The 17,902-nt window shown below is 42.0% G+C and overlaps 1 protein-coding gene across 4 annotated transcripts in view; it reads right to left on the bottom strand.

The window, feature by feature from the left end:
• FER (FER tyrosine kinase) overlaps nucleotides 1–17,902 on the bottom strand; it is a 491,045-nt gene that overhangs the window by 24,030 nt on the left and 449,113 nt on the right. For all 4 annotated transcript variants that reach the window (XM_077462310.1, XM_077462308.1, XM_077462309.1 and 1 more), the window contains one exon: nucleotides 14,999–15,153. In XM_077462310.1, the coding sequence (XP_077318436.1) occupies nucleotides 14,999–15,153 (155 nt within the window). The remainder of the gene's footprint in view (nucleotides 1–14,998; nucleotides 15,154–17,902) is intronic.

Consider the following 17,902-nt stretch of genomic DNA (forward strand, 5'->3'; position numbering starts at 1 on the left):
CAACAAGGTTTAATATCATAGTTCTGGAGTTTCTTTCTGGATGATACAACCATGTTGGAATGCAACAAGTTGTACATCAAAGCTTTGTAGCCTATCAGAATACTCAGAGATCAGGCCTTCATCAAGGCTTGGGTTCTGATCAACTGGTATGATAACATGGAAATCCTCGATTAGCCCTCTGCAAGCAAGCTTCAAAATGACCATAGCTAACAAGATGATTGATGAATGTCCTGCTACAAAGATCAAATGATCAACGGACACGGTATTGACATTGGGCACATAGACATGATACATGGAGAATGCGGCCCCTAGAGGCCAATACAACAGGATGGACAGTAATATAATATATTAAAAGGACTACCTCTTGGCAATATCTTATTGAACAGGCTAGTGGGGGTGGTTACGAGTGGGTCTGAATGAACGTGTAAAAAGTGCACACGGAGGGGAAATAGCCCCTTTTCGCCCTTGGCTTGTGCCTGATGGCTCTCTGAGCCTAACTGCTCTCTCTGTTAACATCATTTTTGAGCCCAGCTGAGGAGACAATATCTAGAGGACAGCCTTGCGATAAGTATATTTGATGTTCTATTGTTATATGCTTTGTAATATCTTCTGTTTGTGTTTTCATGTTCGCATTTTCCTATTTTCTTGAGAAATAAATAAGACGTTGTTTTACTAAGCAGTGTGTTTGTTTTCATAGCTAACCTTATATCATTGTGCTTACCAACAGTAACTATCAGAGTTTTAATAGACTAGCCAACTATAGGAATAGACAAATTAATACATATATAGAATAAATAGAGGAAATCTGGAACCACCCTCGGTATTAATTAGTTTAGAAGTTATTTCAATATCAATATTTATTTCAGCAAGTCTTACATAATGTGCTAATATGCAAAGCACATTACGATATTAAAGCGGAGGTCCACCCTAAAGTGGACCTTCCGCTCATTGGAATCCTCCCCCCCTCCGGCGCCACAATTGGCACCTTTCAGGGGGGAGGGGGGTGCAGGTACCTGTACAGTACAGGTATCTGCACCCACTTCCGGGATAGCTCTCTGCGGAAAGGGGTGTAGATTACGCCCCTTTCCGAAAGTCCCCCGCTGCCTGCTGGGAAACACACAGATCCCAGAGGCAGCGGGTCCATCCTTATTGCGCAGCGCGACTCGCGCATGCGCAGTAGGGAACCGGGAAATGAAGCCGAAAGGCTCCACTTCCTGATTCCCATACCCAAGATGGCGGCGGCAGCACCCGAGAGATGATCGAGAGATCGGCTTCGGGTGCCGACATTGCGGGCGCGCTGGGCGGGTAAGTGTCATTATTTTAAAAGTCAGCAGCTGCAGACTCCCGCTTTAAAACAACAACAAAAAAAAAACTGTGCCAAGTGCTTATAAAACAATTAAATCTGAAATAAGTACTTTCTTCAGCAGTACTCAAAAACACCTAATACTATTGCATAAGTGAATGAAATAAAAAATAAATGTTGCGCTGTGCTGTTAAGATTTTTTTTAAGCAAGATGAAATATAAATGTGGGTGTTGCTGCTATTGCTATAATGCCCTAAATAAGGTCAATCCTGCTGTGTAACACAGTGGATCTTACCACTATTTCAATGATGCAATAGAAATGATAATAAAAAATATATTATTATCATACAGGATTTATATTGCGCTGACAGTTTGCGCAGTGCTTTACAAAATTAGGTCAGACAGTACAAATGCAATACAATTCTGTGCGTTCCTCAAGAACTACAAACATAAATTAAAGTCCAAATGCAAAACTTAAACTTGTGAATTCAAGAGCATTACACGTTTACAAACTGTGTATCCTCCACATGTGATAAAAGGCAAATTACAGCAACAAACTTCACTACCACCACATGCAGCCTCTTACCAACTGAGTAGACCCAAGATTAAAGGTGATCTAAAACGGTTTCAGGGATCATCCCCCCAAGGCTTACGCAATTGGTAAAAGGCTGCAATATACATAAAACTGTTTTAGACAACCTTTAATCTGGGGTCTGATCTCCTTCACCAAGTTTGCCATCCATGTTCTTCTGAGCTCTGTAGTTCCTCTGTAATAGGTTGCTGAACTTGCTGAAAAATCATTATTGTCTGCTGACATCCTATTTGTAAGTCCGCTGGCTTCTATCCCTCTCTAAAGCTCAGCCAGTGGTCTGTTTGTAGTCTGAAAGAATAGGGAGGAAACATTTTGTTGTGGGCAGAAGGGGTCTCACAGCCCCAGTCTGTGCCGTCCATGGAGGAGGTGTACTACTCCTCTCTCCTCCCTGCCAGCAATCCACCCCTCCAATGTACCCGACCCCACCCACCCCCCCGCCTTGAGGACTGGAGTAGAGAAACACTGTTCTAAAGACATCCTTACTGCCAGAAATGATGATGCATTTTTTAAATCACAAAGCAGACTTCCTGAAAATTATATCTCTTAAATGGTAATACATTTCACAAATGTAATAACCGTTTAGTGTTTTTGTGGGAGGGGGGGGGGGTGTACTAAAGGGGGATTTTTTGAAAATCCCGGAGTTCTACTTTAAGAATGTGAAAACAGAAGGCATTTTAATAAACAGAACAGAAACTAAACTGAACTAGGTTGATTTTGTATATCCACCATTTATTCCTTGCAACTCATTCTTTTTCTCATTTGAAAATTGTGCAATAAGGTTACACTAATTGGAGGATGAAGAAAACGTTCAGGGTCCATTGCGGCAACATGCACTAAAACACACGTTTACAAGCGTTGCGCAATACATGACAATACACCTACTCTATGTACAGTACATTGTCATGCCATTATTGTGAATGGCACCCTAATGCACTGTACTGTGAAGCAGAACACACAACAGATTTGTTAAAGAGTCATACATGCACTTTCTTCTGTTGTAGTTTATTAGCATAATGAATAGACTCCCTTAATGCAATAAAGCATGCCACAATGAGTGTCAACGCATTAATGCACTGCAAAGAATCCTTAAAATTGATTGACCTCCAAGTCTCATGTTTGAAGAAAGTTTTAATTTATTTTTTATAATGAAATCGTTTTTTGCCCCCAAAGCATAAATGTGAAGATATTTTACAACAGAAAGGTCACTGGTGAATACAGGGACAGGTTAATACTTGCTAAGCACTGCTTTGACAAGTGGAGCAGAGTTTGAAGTTGTGGCTAAGGGCAAGACTGAACACAGAGATGAGTGACAGCAGCAGTTAAGAGAAACTGTAAAGGCCAAGCCATTCTTGTACTTAAAAATCCCAAACTGCTATAACCATAGAAGTGAGAATAAATATAGCGTTCACAAAATATGACAAAAGCTATGAGTATCAACCGAAATGTATAAGACTGCTGTAACCCTTTCACTGTTATGTGCTTGATCAAATTTTTTCCTCTGACACTTAAACCATTTTTTTTTTTTCATTTTCAAATGCAACAATAAAAAACACACACAAGATATTACATTTCACTAAAGACCCTAACAAATACATATTATATAGAATTAAAAATGATTACGAGTCTGCATGTCCACTGATACATGTTATAATGATACATTTACTAATAAATGCTCAAAAATTGCTATTAGTGAGCACAAACAAAATAAAACATTAGGAATATAAAAGAAAATGTGTTGAATTAACCACTTGCTTACTGGGCACTTAAACCCCCCTCAGTCCCAGACCAATTTTCAGCTTTCAGCGCTGATGCACTTTGAATGACAATTGCACGGGCATACAACACTGTACCCAAATGACATTTTTATCATTTTTTTCCTACAAATAGAGCTTTCTTTTGGTGGTATTTAATTACAGCTGGGAGTTTTATTTTTGCTAAACAAACAAAAAAAGATGCAAAAAAAAAATCATGTTTAATAGTTTGTTATAAAATTTTGCAAACAGGTCATTTTTCTCCTTCATTGAAGCGCGCTGATGAGGCGGCACTGATAGGCTGCACTGGTGGGCACTGATAGGCATAGTTAAGGCGGCACTAATAGGCACAGATAAGGCGGCACCGATGGGCAAAGATGGGCACAGATAAGATGGCACGGATTGGGTGGCACGGATGGATGACACTAAGGGGCACTGATAGGTACCACTGATAGATGGGACTGATGGGCACTGATAGGTGGCACTGCTGGGCACTGGTAGATGACACTGATGGGCATGGATATGTGGCACTGGGGTGCAGCACCTTTGTTGAGGCAGATTGTGGGCACTGCTGAGTGGCACTGTGGGCACTGCTGGGTGGCACTATGGGCACTGCTGGGTGGCACTGACGGGTCACTTATTTTTTTATTATGCTTAGTGATGAGGGGGCAGGTGGGCACTGGCAGGGGGCAGGTGGGCACTGGCAGGGCTGGCCGTGATCGGGACTGATGTCCCAATCACAGCCGCCGGTGATCGGCTCTTTTTTTTTCTCCTCGCGCTGTCAGCGCGAGGAGGAATAATAGCCGATTGCCGGCTCCGTTATATCACATGATCAGCTGTCATTGGCTGACAGCTGATCACGTGATAAGGGGTCGGGATCGACCCCTTGCTCGGATCGGTGATCAGGAGAGTCTCATAGACTCGCCGATCACAGAGCGCGCCACGCGTGCCCCTCAGGCGGCGTGCAGGCCGTTCGTGCACGGGACTACGTCAATAGACGTAGTCCCGGCAAAGGAGATCCGCGCTGTAGCCGTCATTCGGCTATAGCGCGGGTCTCAAGTGGTTAAAGCAGTATTAAACCCAAAAGCAAATATTAATTAAATTGCAGCACACCAATTCTTACAATGTTTTCTTAACCTTTTTAAAAGTTCTTTTGTCTATTTTTATCTGGTGAGCCAGCCAGTTAGTATGTTACTTTGACAGTGGAGAAGGACCATGTAACACCAAAAGTGGTGCTTACAGCGATCAGCTTTTTTTATTATATAAAAAATATTTATCCCAAAAGCAAATAAAACAGTTAGCTGTAACTGATTATAAAATATTAGCTGGAGTTTGGCTTCAGTTCATTACTGTATTTAAATCTGCTAGTACATCCAACACTTCTGACCCCCCAGATTGAAAATGTTACTGTCCAAATCTGCCTCTGCGTATTTTCATCCAGACTGGGGCCACTCTAATACAGGTGGTGTGTTACTGGTCAAATCTCCAGGTGAAAACGAATGCAGCCATCACATCAAATGATCAGTAAGCTGCAATAAATTAATTTTTTTTAGCTTGGGTTTAATACTGCTTTAATAAAAAGGAGAAGTACAGCCAACAGAGCAGAGAGCAGGTGAATGACAGTAAGCATCTCTCTGCTCATGGAGCCCTGAGAACTAAGCAATCAGCGGTGCTTGATCACTCAACTCTTGGTCTTAGGCTTGATGCACACCTATGCATTTTTAGTGCTTTTTGCATTTTGCAGATTTGCACTACAGCCCATTCAACATGGTTTCCCATGGAACACGTTCTGTAGTGCAAATCTGCAAAATGCAAAAAGCACTAAAAATGCATAGGTGTGAATCCAGCCTTAGAGCCCGCGGGGGACCAAGGCTGCATCCACCTAGGTAAGTATGATTTGAGAAAAAAAAAAAAAAAACACTACTCTTAACCACTTGCTTACTGGGCACTTAAACACCCTTCCTGCCCAGACCAATTTTCAGCTTTCGGTGCTCTCACACTTTGAATGACAATTACTCAGTCATGCAACACTGTACCCAAAATAATTTTTTGTCCTTTTTTTCCCCCCCAAATAGAGCTTTCTTTTGGTGGTATTTGATCACCTCTGGGGTTTTTATTTTTTGCGCTATAAATGAAAAAAGACCGAAGATTATGAAAAAAATTGCATATTTCTTTGTTTCTGTGACAAAATTATGCAAATTATACATTTTTCTTCATAAATTTTGGCCACAATTTATACTGCTACATATCTTTGGTAAAAATAACCCAAATTAGTGGATATTATTTGGTCTTTGTGAAAGTTAGAGAGTCTACAAGCTGTGGTGCGAATCATACAAAATTGATCACATCTGATGTACTGGTGGCCTATCTCGCTTCTTGTGACCCGAACAAGCCAGGAAAGTACAAATACCCCCCAAATTACCCCTTTTTGGAAAGTAGACATTCCAAGGTATTTAGTAAGAGGCATAGTGAGCTTTTTGATGTTGTCATTTTTTTCCCACAATTCTTTGCAAAATTAAGATTTTTTTTCCCCACAAAATTGTCATTGTAATAGGTTATTTCTCTCACATGGCATGTGTATACCACAAATGACACCCCCAAAAAAATAATGCTATTCCTCCTGAGTATTACAATACCACGTGTGGGACTTTTTCACAGCCTGGCCACATAGAGAGGCCCAACATGCAGGGAGCACCGTCACGTGTTCTAGGAGCATAAATTACACATCTAACTTGTTGACTACCTATTACACTTTTGAAGGCCCTGGAGCACCAGGACAATGACACGTGACACTGATGACAGATGGCACTGATACGTGGCAATGATGGCACTTATACGTGGCACTGATGACACGTGGCACTAATATGTGGCACTGATACGTGGCACCTATGACAGATTGCACTAATACGTGGCACTGATGACAAATGGCACTAATATGTGGCACTGATGACACATGGCACTGACAGATGGCACTTATACGTGGCACTGGGGACAAATGACACTGACAACAGGTGGCACTGGGGACAGATAGCACTAACAGGTGGCACTGGGGACAGATGGCACTAACAGGTGGCACTGGGGACAGATGGCACTAACAGGTGGCACTGGGGACAGATGGCACTAACAGGTGGCACTGGGGACAGATGGCACTAACAGGTGGCACTGGGGACAGATGGCACTGGGGGAGCATGGCACTTTTTTTTTTCCCTCCCACTTACGGCCACTGCAGCCGTTCATCTCTCCCCTCTCACACGCTGTTTGTGTGAGGAGGGAGAGCGGCGCTGAGAGATGATCTCATATGTTTACATATGAGATCATCTCACATTGGACATGCCGATCGCGCTGTAAACGGCCACTGTGATTGTCCATTTACAGCGATCTGTGTTTGCCTGTCTCCGGGGGACACGGCAAACACAAAACTCCCCCGATGCGCGCCCGCGGTGGCGCGCATTGCGGAAGTAAACACGAGGACGTCCAGGGACGGCCTCCCAGACGAAAGCACCCGCTCTAAAGCCGTCATTTGGCTATAGGGCGAGCGGGAAGCGGTTAATACATATTAGATGTAAAATGGTGATTACTAGCACATGTAAAGTCATGCAAAGCTTGAAACCTCTACAGACAAACTTTTTTTTTAGTATTCTACAAAACGGATTTGAAAACAATTCCCTTCTAATCACTCATGCACAATGTAATGATGCACTGGAAAATATTTTCTCTTGATCCGTGACAACACTGAAGAAATTACACTTTGCTACAATGTAAAGTAGTGAGTGTACAGCTTGTATAGCAGTGTAGATTTGCTGTCCCCTCAAAATAACTCAAAACACAGGCATTAATGTCTAAACCGCTGGCAACCAAAGTGAGCACACCCCTGAGTGAAAATGTCCAAATTGGGCCCAAAGAGAATATTTTGTGTGGCCACCATTATTTTCCAGCACCATTTTAACCCTCTTGGGCATGGAGTTCACCAGAGCTTCACAGGTTGCCACTGGAGTCCTCTTCCACTCATGATGACATCACGGAGCTGGTGGATGTTAGACACCTTGCGCTCCTCCACCTTCCATTTGAGGATGTTCCACAGATGCTCAATAGGGTTTCGATCGGGAGACATGCTTGACCAATCCATCACCCTCAACTTCTTTAACAAGGCAGTGGTCGTCTTGGGGGTATGTTTGGGGTCATCGTTATGTTGGAATACTGCCCTGCTGCCCAGCCTCCGAAGGGAGGGGATCATGCTCTGCTTCAGCATGTCACAGTACATGTTGGCATTCATGGTTCCCTCAATGAACTGTAGCTCCCCAGTGCCGACAGCACTCATGCAAGCCCAGACCATGACACTCCCACCACCATGCTTAAAAGTAGGAAAGACACACTTGTCTTTGTACTCCTCACCTGGTTTCTGCCCCACACGCATGACACCATCTGAACCAAATAAGTTTAACTTGGTCTCATGAGACCACAGGACATGGTTGCAGTAATCCATGTCCTTAATCTGCTTGTCTTCCGAAAATGGTTTTCAGGCTTTCTTGGGCATCATCTTTAGAAGAGGCTTCCTTCTGGGATGACAGCCATGCAGACCAATTTAATGCAGTGTGTGGCGTATGGTCTGAGCACTGACAGGCTACCCCACCCCTTCAACTTCTGTAGCAATTCTGGCAGCACTCATAAGTCTATTTCCCAAAGACAACCCTTGGATATAAACGCTGAGCACGTGCACTCAACTTCTTTGGTTGACCATAGCGAGGTCTGTTCTGAGTGAAACCTATCCTGTTAAACCCCTGTATGGTCTTGGCCACCGTGCTGCAGCTCAGTTTCAGGGTCTTCTCAATCTTCTTATAGCCTAGGCCATCTTTATGTGGAGCAACAATTCTTTTCTTCGGATTCTCAGAGAGTTCTTTGCCATGAGGTGCCATGTTGAACCTCCAGTAACTAGTATGAGAGATTGAGAGCGATAACACCAAATTTAACACACCTGCTCCCCATTCAAACCTGAGATCTTGTAACACTAATTAGCCACATGACACCGGGGAAGGGAAAATTGCTAATTGGGCCCAATTTGGGCACTTTCACTTAGGGGTATACTCACTTTTGTTGCCAGTGGTTAATTAATGGCTGCGTGTTGAGTTATTTTGAGGGTACAGCGGATTTACACTGTTCTACAAGCTGTACACCCATTACTTTACATTGTAGCAAAGAGTAATTTCTTCAGTGTTGTCACATGAAGACATGATATAAAATATTAAATGTGAGGGGTGTGCTCGCTTTTGTGAGATACTGTAAATGTTATACATTGCATAATCAAAAAGAAAATTTGCACCTTTGCCCTGCATCCTCCAATATAGTGGATCTGAATGGTTCTATGGTTTTCTAACAACAAAGCAATAGGTTATTATTCAATGACTAATGTAGAGGTGTAAGGGTGTATATTAAGCACTTATATATTTAGACCTTGATATTATCGTTTTTCTTTGTGTAGGTCTACAGCTTCTACATCTACCAGATTACATCGCCATCACAAAATGGGTACTAGTTGCAATCAAGTTAGGTGGAGAGAATTGACAGATGTAAAGACAATGTTATCTGTTTGAAGATGTAGTCGTTTTCTAGATAAAGAATCAGATACAGGACACTACTGGAACTACATGTAACTGCCAACTACAGAAAGTAAAATACAGTAGATAACATGACAAAGATGACATTCTTCCCTAACGACAGAAGGAAAGATGATAATTAAACACATTTTAGATTGGCTTGCTAGCCATTGTCAGATGACATGGTGGCAGCTTGTTAGCAGCTGTACAAGGGGAAATCAGTCAATTATCTAGAGGATTTCCGATGACAGGTGTTCCTGTCGTGATGTGGTGACAGTTTGGCTTCTGAATGCTTGCAAAAAATTGATGGAAGCACAAGTAAACATAACACCAAACTATAGCCTTGCAATACAGATTAAAATAAAAAAGAACATAAGTTCTCTTAAATAAACAGCATCTGCCAGCTACATACATAAAGACAATCAATGACAATGAAAGAAAATTGGTTAATAATTGGACACGTACATAAAATAATAAAAAAAGATTATGTGTATTGATACACAGATAGAAAGACACAACTTCTCTATTCCTGATATAGAAGTGTCAGATATGACCAGACTGAGGATGGACTTTGCAGTGATGTATTCCTGTTCCATCTTTCTACTACACTAAAAGTACAGTCCTGAAATGCTTGGGGACTTAATAGCCTGGTTAAGAAGCTAGCTGTATTCAAAACTGAGAAACTATTAGATGCCTCTATCATTTGTCTTCAAGAGACACACACGTCAAAACCTTGTTTTTCCTCTCGCCAATGCATCTCTACTCATTCCTCTTATGCCGCATACACACGACCAGACTAGGTCCGACGGTCTTCCCGACCAACATTTGGCTGAGTTACGACGGACTTTCCGAACGAAAGTACTTGGCCACACACGAACGGACTAAGTCCATTCGAAAGTCAGTTAGTTTTGAATGTGATGACGTAAATGGGACTAAACAAGGAAGTTCAATAGCCAGTAGCCAACAGCTTCCCTTGTGTCGTATTTGGTCCGTTGGACCAGCACACAGACGAATGGTTTTCCCGATTTTAGTCCGTCGGAATTGAGTCTGTCGGATAGATTTAAAACATGTTCTATTTCTAGGTCCGTCTGATTTATTTTTTGAAAAAATGATCGGACTAGCCCACACACGATCGGATTGTCCAATGGACTAATCCCTTCGGACCTAGTCTGCCTGAAAGTCTGGTCGTGTGTTCATGGCATTACTCTAAAGGTGTGAGTATTCTCATTCGCCAAGGGACTAATGTGTTTTTATTGTGTACCATACATGGGTTGATTACAGGTGTTTATATTGCTCCACCTTTCTTATCTGAGATCCTCAGGCATGTGGAGAGCTTCATGGTACTTTTTCCAGACACCCTACTTTTGGCAGTTGGAGACTTTAATAATTACTTTGACGCAGAGTGGGATAAATTCTATACTCCCACACACATACCTTCTATGGGTGGGATCCTACTCCTTTTGCTCATCTACTTGTGGAGGATACATCACCCTGCTACTAAAATGTTTTCCTGTCTGCTATTTATGAAGGGTTGAAGGGTTATCTAGAATAAACTTGGGTCTCGGCAATCCTGTGTTACTTCTGCTATTGGGCTCTTCTAATTATGAGGGCAGAAATATTTCTGATCATTCCCTGTTTGGGTTGAGTTGTTAGTACCCAATTTCTCTAAACGTGCTATTGGAAGCTTAACCTCCCTAGCGGTAATCCCAAGTCTGGCTCGGGTTGGGATTTTAGTACCATAAGCGGTAACCCCGAGCCAGACTCGGGATCGCATCTCTGGATACAGGGAGGATACAGGGAGAAGTTAGTTACCTTGACCCCTGGATCCAGCGATGTCCCCGCACTGTGTGAGCTGTCCTCCTCTCGATTCACACAGTGCCTGAATGCCGCCGAGCTAACTCCATCTTTTAAATTATACGTGAAAAACACCATGAAAAATATACATTTGGTAAACAGCTGTGCAAATATTTTGCAATATAAAAAATTGCAACTGCTCCTATTGTTTCGGAGTAAAAAATCCTAATATCCCAATCATACAGTACAGGACACAGGTCAGACGATGGGGCATTCACAAGCAATAAATTAAGGGGTGAGTAACAAAAGTGAAAATGACCCAACCAGCAACCTGGCAAAATTTTTTTTGAAAATGTGAACAGAGGGTCAGGTGCTTGATGAAGAAAAGGCAGAGAAAAGTGCAACAATATTGGCAGCACAGGGCTTTCCAAAACTGAAATTGATGCATGTGCAGAGGCAGTGACAACAGTCACAACACAGAAGACTGCGAATCAGCTGGCATCGTTTTGCAATTCTGAATAAGGAAGCAATATGCGCTGGCAGGATCACCAGATAATGATTATTTTAACCACTTGCCGACCGCTGCATGCTGATATACATCGGCACAATGGCAGCAGTGGGCAAATGGTCATACCTGTATGTCCCCTTTAATTGGAGGGGCTAGCGGGTGCGCACCCACTGCATACAGCGTGACCATGCCCGCAGGACCCGCGGATTCAATGTCTGCCGGTGTCTCGGCGATCATGTCACAGAGCCGCAGAACATGGAGATAATAGTAATAATAATACATTTTATTTATAATGCACTTTCCATCAAAAGACCTCAAAGTGCTACACAGTTACAAAGACAGACAAATAACTTAATTGAAAAAACATTTGCTAAACAAGGCATTTCCCCATTCTGGCTAGTGACATGACAGATCACTGCCCCCTAGCATCGGGAGCAGTGATCGCTGTCATGTGAGTGGTAGCCCATCCCCCCCAGTTAGAATCACTCCCTAGGACACACTTAACCCCTTGATCGCCCCCCCCCCTAGTGTTTAACCCATTCCCTGCCTGTCATTTACACAGTAATCAGTGCATTTTTATAGCACTGATCTCTGTATAAATGACAATGGTCCCAAAATAGTGTCAAAAGTGTCCGATGTGTCTGCCATAATGTTGCAGTTACAAACAAAAATTAATAATAAAAATGCCATAAAACTATCCCCTATTTTGTAGACGTTATAACTTTTGCGCAAACCAATCAATATACGGTTATTTTGATTTTATTTTTACCAAAAATATGTAGAAGAATACATATTGGCCGAAACTGAGGAAAAAAACAGTTTTTTAATATATTTTTGGGGGGATATTTATTATAGCAAAAAGTAAAAAATATTGCTTTTTTTCAAAATAGTCACTCTTTTTTTTGTTTATATCACAAAAAATAAAAAGCGCAGGTGATCAAATATCACCAAAAGAAAGCTCTATTTGTGGGAAAAAACGGACGTCAATTTTATTTAGGTGCAACATCGCACGACCGCACAATTGTCAGTTAAAGCAAAGCAGTGCCGAATCGCAAAAAGTGCTCTGGTCAGGAAGGGGGTAAAATCTTCTGGGACTGAAGCGGTTAATGATCTGTTTTTTTGTTTTACAAATGTTTATCAAACATGCTAAGGAGAAAATACATTTATGAGATTAATGACACTAATTGTAAATGTTTGAACTGTTTTATCTCAGAGATTTGTGTTGTTGTTTAGAAAGTCTTGTGATTCAGATACTGCTACCCTCACATTGCAGTATCCTGTATCACCCGGCCTCTTTGTAGGCCAGAGACTTGGCATCACACTACACGTTCAAGGTACAATAAGATGGTGAGAAAAACAGCCTGCATACATGTATTTTAACAACTTGCCGGCCACCCACCGTCAAATGATGGCTGGGCGGTGTGGCTCTCGTTCTGAGTGGACGTCCCTAGGACACAGTGCGACCCCGATCTGTGTAAAGAGCTGTGGTCGGAGCTCTTTAACCATGTGATTGGCTGTGTCCAATCACAGCCGTTCACATGTAAACATGGAGATTCCGGTAATCGGTGCTTCTCGCCTGACACTGACAGAGCGTGAGGAGAGGAGAACCAATTAGCGGCATCTCCTCATAGGGGACAGCTAGGTATGTAATCAGGGCACTGATCATCGGCGCCCTGATTACAATTAAGTGCCCACCAGTGCCTACAATCAGCGCCCACAAGTGCCAGCAATTAGGGGCCATTAGTAATGCCAGTCAGTGCTTGCAATCAGTGCTGCCCATCAATTTTCATCACTGCTGCACATCAATGCCACCTATCTTTGCCCACCAGTGCCACCTATCTGTGCCCATAAGTGTGGCATATTCGTGCCACCTAATCAGTGCCCATAAGTGCCACCTTGTCAGTGCAGCCTATCAGTGTCCATCAGTGCTGCCTCCATCAGTGAAGGGAAAAAATTACTTATTTACAAAGCTTACTGACAGAAACTTTAAGGAAAAAAAAAAACCCCAGGAGTGATTAAATACTAGAGGTCGACTGATATGGGTTTTTCTCTGGCCGATGTGAATATTTAGAAATCATGGTGGCCGATATATGATGCCGATCCCCCCCCCCCCTTCATCTCATAAAATCTAACAGACACCTTTCCAACTGGGGCGTGTTTCATGCGCTTTTAGGCTAAAAATAGCACCTGTAAAGTGCCTGCAAAACGGCTCCCCTGCAGTCTGTGTGAAAGCCTGAGTGCTGTCACACTGAGGCGATGCGCTGGCAGGATGTTAAAAAAAGTCCTGCAAGGAGTGGTGTATGCCGCTCCTCCACCACTCCTGCCCATTGATATTAATGGGATTTTCTAGCAGAAAATACAGGATTTTTACTTGTAAGCAACAAGTGTCAGAAAAGATTTAGTCTTTACATGGTTAAACTGAGAACTCTACACACTGAGTTGAGTTCATTCATTCAGAAGTGTAAACATTGTATCTCTTTGCTCTTTTCTTGGCAGGCTGCCCAGAGAGGAGGAAAGTCGCTTCACTGAAGACTCAGGCAACTTGCATTGACTTCTATTACAGAAGTCATTTGCAAGTGGCGCTGTAGTTCTAATCAGCCTTTTTATCAGCACAATCGGCCAATGCCTATTAATTAAAAAATGGCAAATATCGGATGATATATCGGTCGACCTCTATTAAATACTACCAAAAGAAGCCTCTATTTGTGTGAAGAAAGTGATAACAATTTCACATGGTTACAGCGTAGCATAACCGCGCAATTGTCATTCAAAGTGTGACAGCACTGAAAGCTGAAAAATGGCCTGGGCAGGAAGGGGGTTAAGTACTCTGTATTGTGATGGTTAAATGTGTAATTAACCCAGCTGTAAAGGGGATTTCCAACTTCACTACCTACAACCAACATAACTTATACAGGTACAGTTTTAATCTTAGTATCCAGTATACCAACTGTGCTGCCTGTTTACAAAAAGATGATGTTTACAATAGCTTCACCTGGACCAGGAGGGCGACAATATCAATAGCCTTAAAGTGGTTGTAAACCCTTTAACACCACTTATACCTACAGATAAACCTATAATGAGGCTTACCTGTAGGTACTGGAATATCTCCTAAACCGTGCATGCGCATTGAAGAAAGGGCCCCTTGCTGTGACCAGCAGCTCCCAGCAACAGCGTCGATCTAAGGTATTTTTTTTATGGGTTTACAACCACTTTAAGACCATGTCCTTGTGTGGCTGCAAGCAAAAAGCAACATTATTAATCACAGCCACAGAATTTCCACAAACAGGTGCCCTCTAAGCAACGTGGATGAGAAATTAGAAATAATTTTAACATTTGCAGTCTGCAATTCACTTTACTACAATAAATTTTTTTTTGAAAGCATGATAATGTGTAATATGTAATATAGTACAGCAAATAAGTAAAATGCATTGATCACAGTTGAAAAAAAATGAGCCTTACCATAGTTAAGAGCTTCTGGGGCTGTCCATTTGATAGGGATCTGCTTTAAACCAGAGGATGAATATATTCCATCATCCTCCTGACGAGACATGCCAAAGTCACTGATTTTCAAAGTATTATTTTCACCTACTAGGCAGTTCCGTGCCGCCAGGTCCCTAGGAAACACAAAAACGTGTTGGAAAGGAATTTAATTTACTTTCAGATTAACAGGAATGCATGAATAATTCTACTGCTTGTAATATATTTTTCCAGAGATATATATGCTATTTCAAAAAAGAAATGGCACCTTGTCAAAACATTCTTTATTAATAAACATTTATTGTTCCTTCACCATTTCCTTCAATGATCAATCATTGCAGGCTCATTCACACGGATGGCAGGCCTTGAAGATATTCCCTTACTTCCTTGTCTGGTGAAATTGTTTTGGTTGAAGGGAAATCTCAACAAAGAGTAGTAAAAACATAACAGGAATTTTAATCTGTCCACATTGTATGTGAAAATACACACACAAAAAAAAAAAATGTAGGCAAAAAAGTATTTGGCTGGACATACACTTTAATCACTTACACTTTAATCACTTAATCTACTGGAGGTGATTTTATCAATGACAAAAAGTGGTGGACAGTTACAGTATCTACCCAATGCATAAAGCACTGTCCTGTGGCTGTTGTGCCGGTTAGTTCCCGTGAACCGAGCTGTAATCAGATGGCGCCGTTTACAGACACAGTGTGCAGAACTGATCCAATCTGTACAATGTCATCACTGCTGAGAGTGTCTGCCATTCCACTTACAATGAAAAAATAAGAATCACTTTTCTTTACTATTTCACATGCCCCCCTTTTCTCTAGAGTACATCTGATCTCCAACTTGCCTCTCTGTGTGACCTGTATTTTAACCCTTCACTTCCTTTACCCCTTTAATGCCATCTTCCTACCGTGTGTGATTTATGCATCAAACCCCACATCTCTTCCTGTGTACACGCTGTATCTAGCGCACCATTACCAATTTCCATGTTTGATCCCCCTCAAAAACAGCATTAAATGAGATCACATTGGGGGGTCAAATCTCCCCAAAAAAATTTAATTTTGGTGGTGTGTTTACTTTTCTGCCTTTTTTTCTTAGCAGAAAGTAAAGCCTACATATTTTTTTTATTTTTTTTTATCCTTGGTCTTTTTTCCGTTAGACTGCTAAATAACAGTGGCTATCAAATATAACCAAAAGGAAGCTGTCTCAAAATGATGTAAGATTTGGATACAGTGATGTGTGACAGTGTCTATGTCAAACTATTACAGCACTGGAAACTAAAAACATTACCCGTTAGACATTTTTTTATTTATTTTTTCTGGAAGCAGAAATATGTTTTTTTACAGGATGGTACTTAAGAGGTTAAAGAAGGAATTTTTTTTTTCAGGGCCACCTGGCAGTTCCTATTTAAAGTGTACCGTTAGCCAAAACCCTTTTTTTCGGATATACAACCCCAATTCTAAAAATGTTGGGACACTAAAATACATGCCCCTAGAATTTTTCCACATTTTGTCATTCTACAACCTAAAAAGTAAATGGATCTTATTGGGATTTTATGTGATAGATCAACACAAAGTGGCAGGAAAATGATAAATGGTTTTCAAAACTTTTACAAATAAATATCTGTAAAGTGTGGTGTGCATTTGTATTCAGCCCCCTCTACTCTGATAACCCTAACTACAGTCTAGTGCAGTGATGGCAAACCTTGGCACTCCAGATGTTTTGGAACTACAATTCCCAGGATACTCATCTACACTGCAGAGTGCATGATCATCATGGGAAATGTAGTTCCAAAACATCTGGGGTGCCAAGGTTCGCCATCACTGGTCTAGTGGAACCAATTGCCTTCAGAAGTCACCTAATTAGTAAACAGAGTCCCCCTGTGTGTAACATAATCTCAGTATAAATACAGCTGTTCTGTGAAGCCCCTCAGAGGTTTGTTAGCGAACAAACAGCATCATGAATACCAAGGAACACACCAGACAGGTCAGGGATAAAGTTGTCGAGAAGGTTAACTACTTAAAGTGGAGTTCCACCCCCAAAAAAATAAGTAATTTATGTGCATTAAAAAAAAACATTTGGAGAAATGTTTTTTTTTTTACTCGCCTCTAAAAGCCTGTTGCTATGGGGTCCCTCATAGCCTGCCTCATTCCACGCCTGGGCTCTTTACATCACTTCCCTTGGTGCAGGAAGGGAGATCAGCTCTGCCCCTTCCCTCTTGTCAATCATCTGGGACACATCACAGTTCCCAGATGATTGCGTGGCCAATCACGGCACCACTCGCAAATGTGCAGCAGGTGCCTGGCTGTGAAGCCAGAGCCGGGCGCCCACAGTTACAATTTCAGGGAGACGAGCGGGGCTTCGATTCCCTGCATTGCTGGACCCTGGGACAGGTAAGTGTCCGATTATAAAAAGTAAGCAGCTGCAGTATTTGTAGCTGCCGACTTATATAAAAAAACATTTTTTAAGCGGGACTCCGCTTTAAGGACCACCCACCGCAGTTGTACATTGGTTGTTTGAAGTGGAATACCGTTGTTATGGCAGCAGCTAGCCACGAGATCACTTTTGATCAGGGGCAGAAGAGGGGCCCCTCCAGCAGCGTTCCCGTGGTCTCCGCCACTTACCGAAGCCGTTGGTAGCGGCGGAGATGATCAGATCCTCTCCCCTCCCAGGCTGGATGCAGAGTGAGGGAAAGATGCCCCCTTGCTCTGCTGTACACCATTGGATGGTGGAAGCAACATCAAACGTAATTTCCACCCAATGGTCTTAAAGGGGAAATTTCCTTTGCAAAAAAAAATAAAAATAAACCAAACATTTAAATTTTTTTATTGTAAATGTTAGATCTGAGGTCTTTTTGACTCCAGATCTCTTTTTTCTATT

Source organism: Lithobates pipiens, unplaced genomic scaffold, assembly GCF_037356315.1.
Source record: "Lithobates pipiens isolate NorthernLeopardFrog02 unplaced genomic scaffold, aLitPip1_a1.2 Scaffold_3, whole genome shotgun sequence".
Taxonomy (NCBI): domain Eukaryota; kingdom Metazoa; phylum Chordata; class Amphibia; order Anura; family Ranidae; genus Lithobates; species Lithobates pipiens.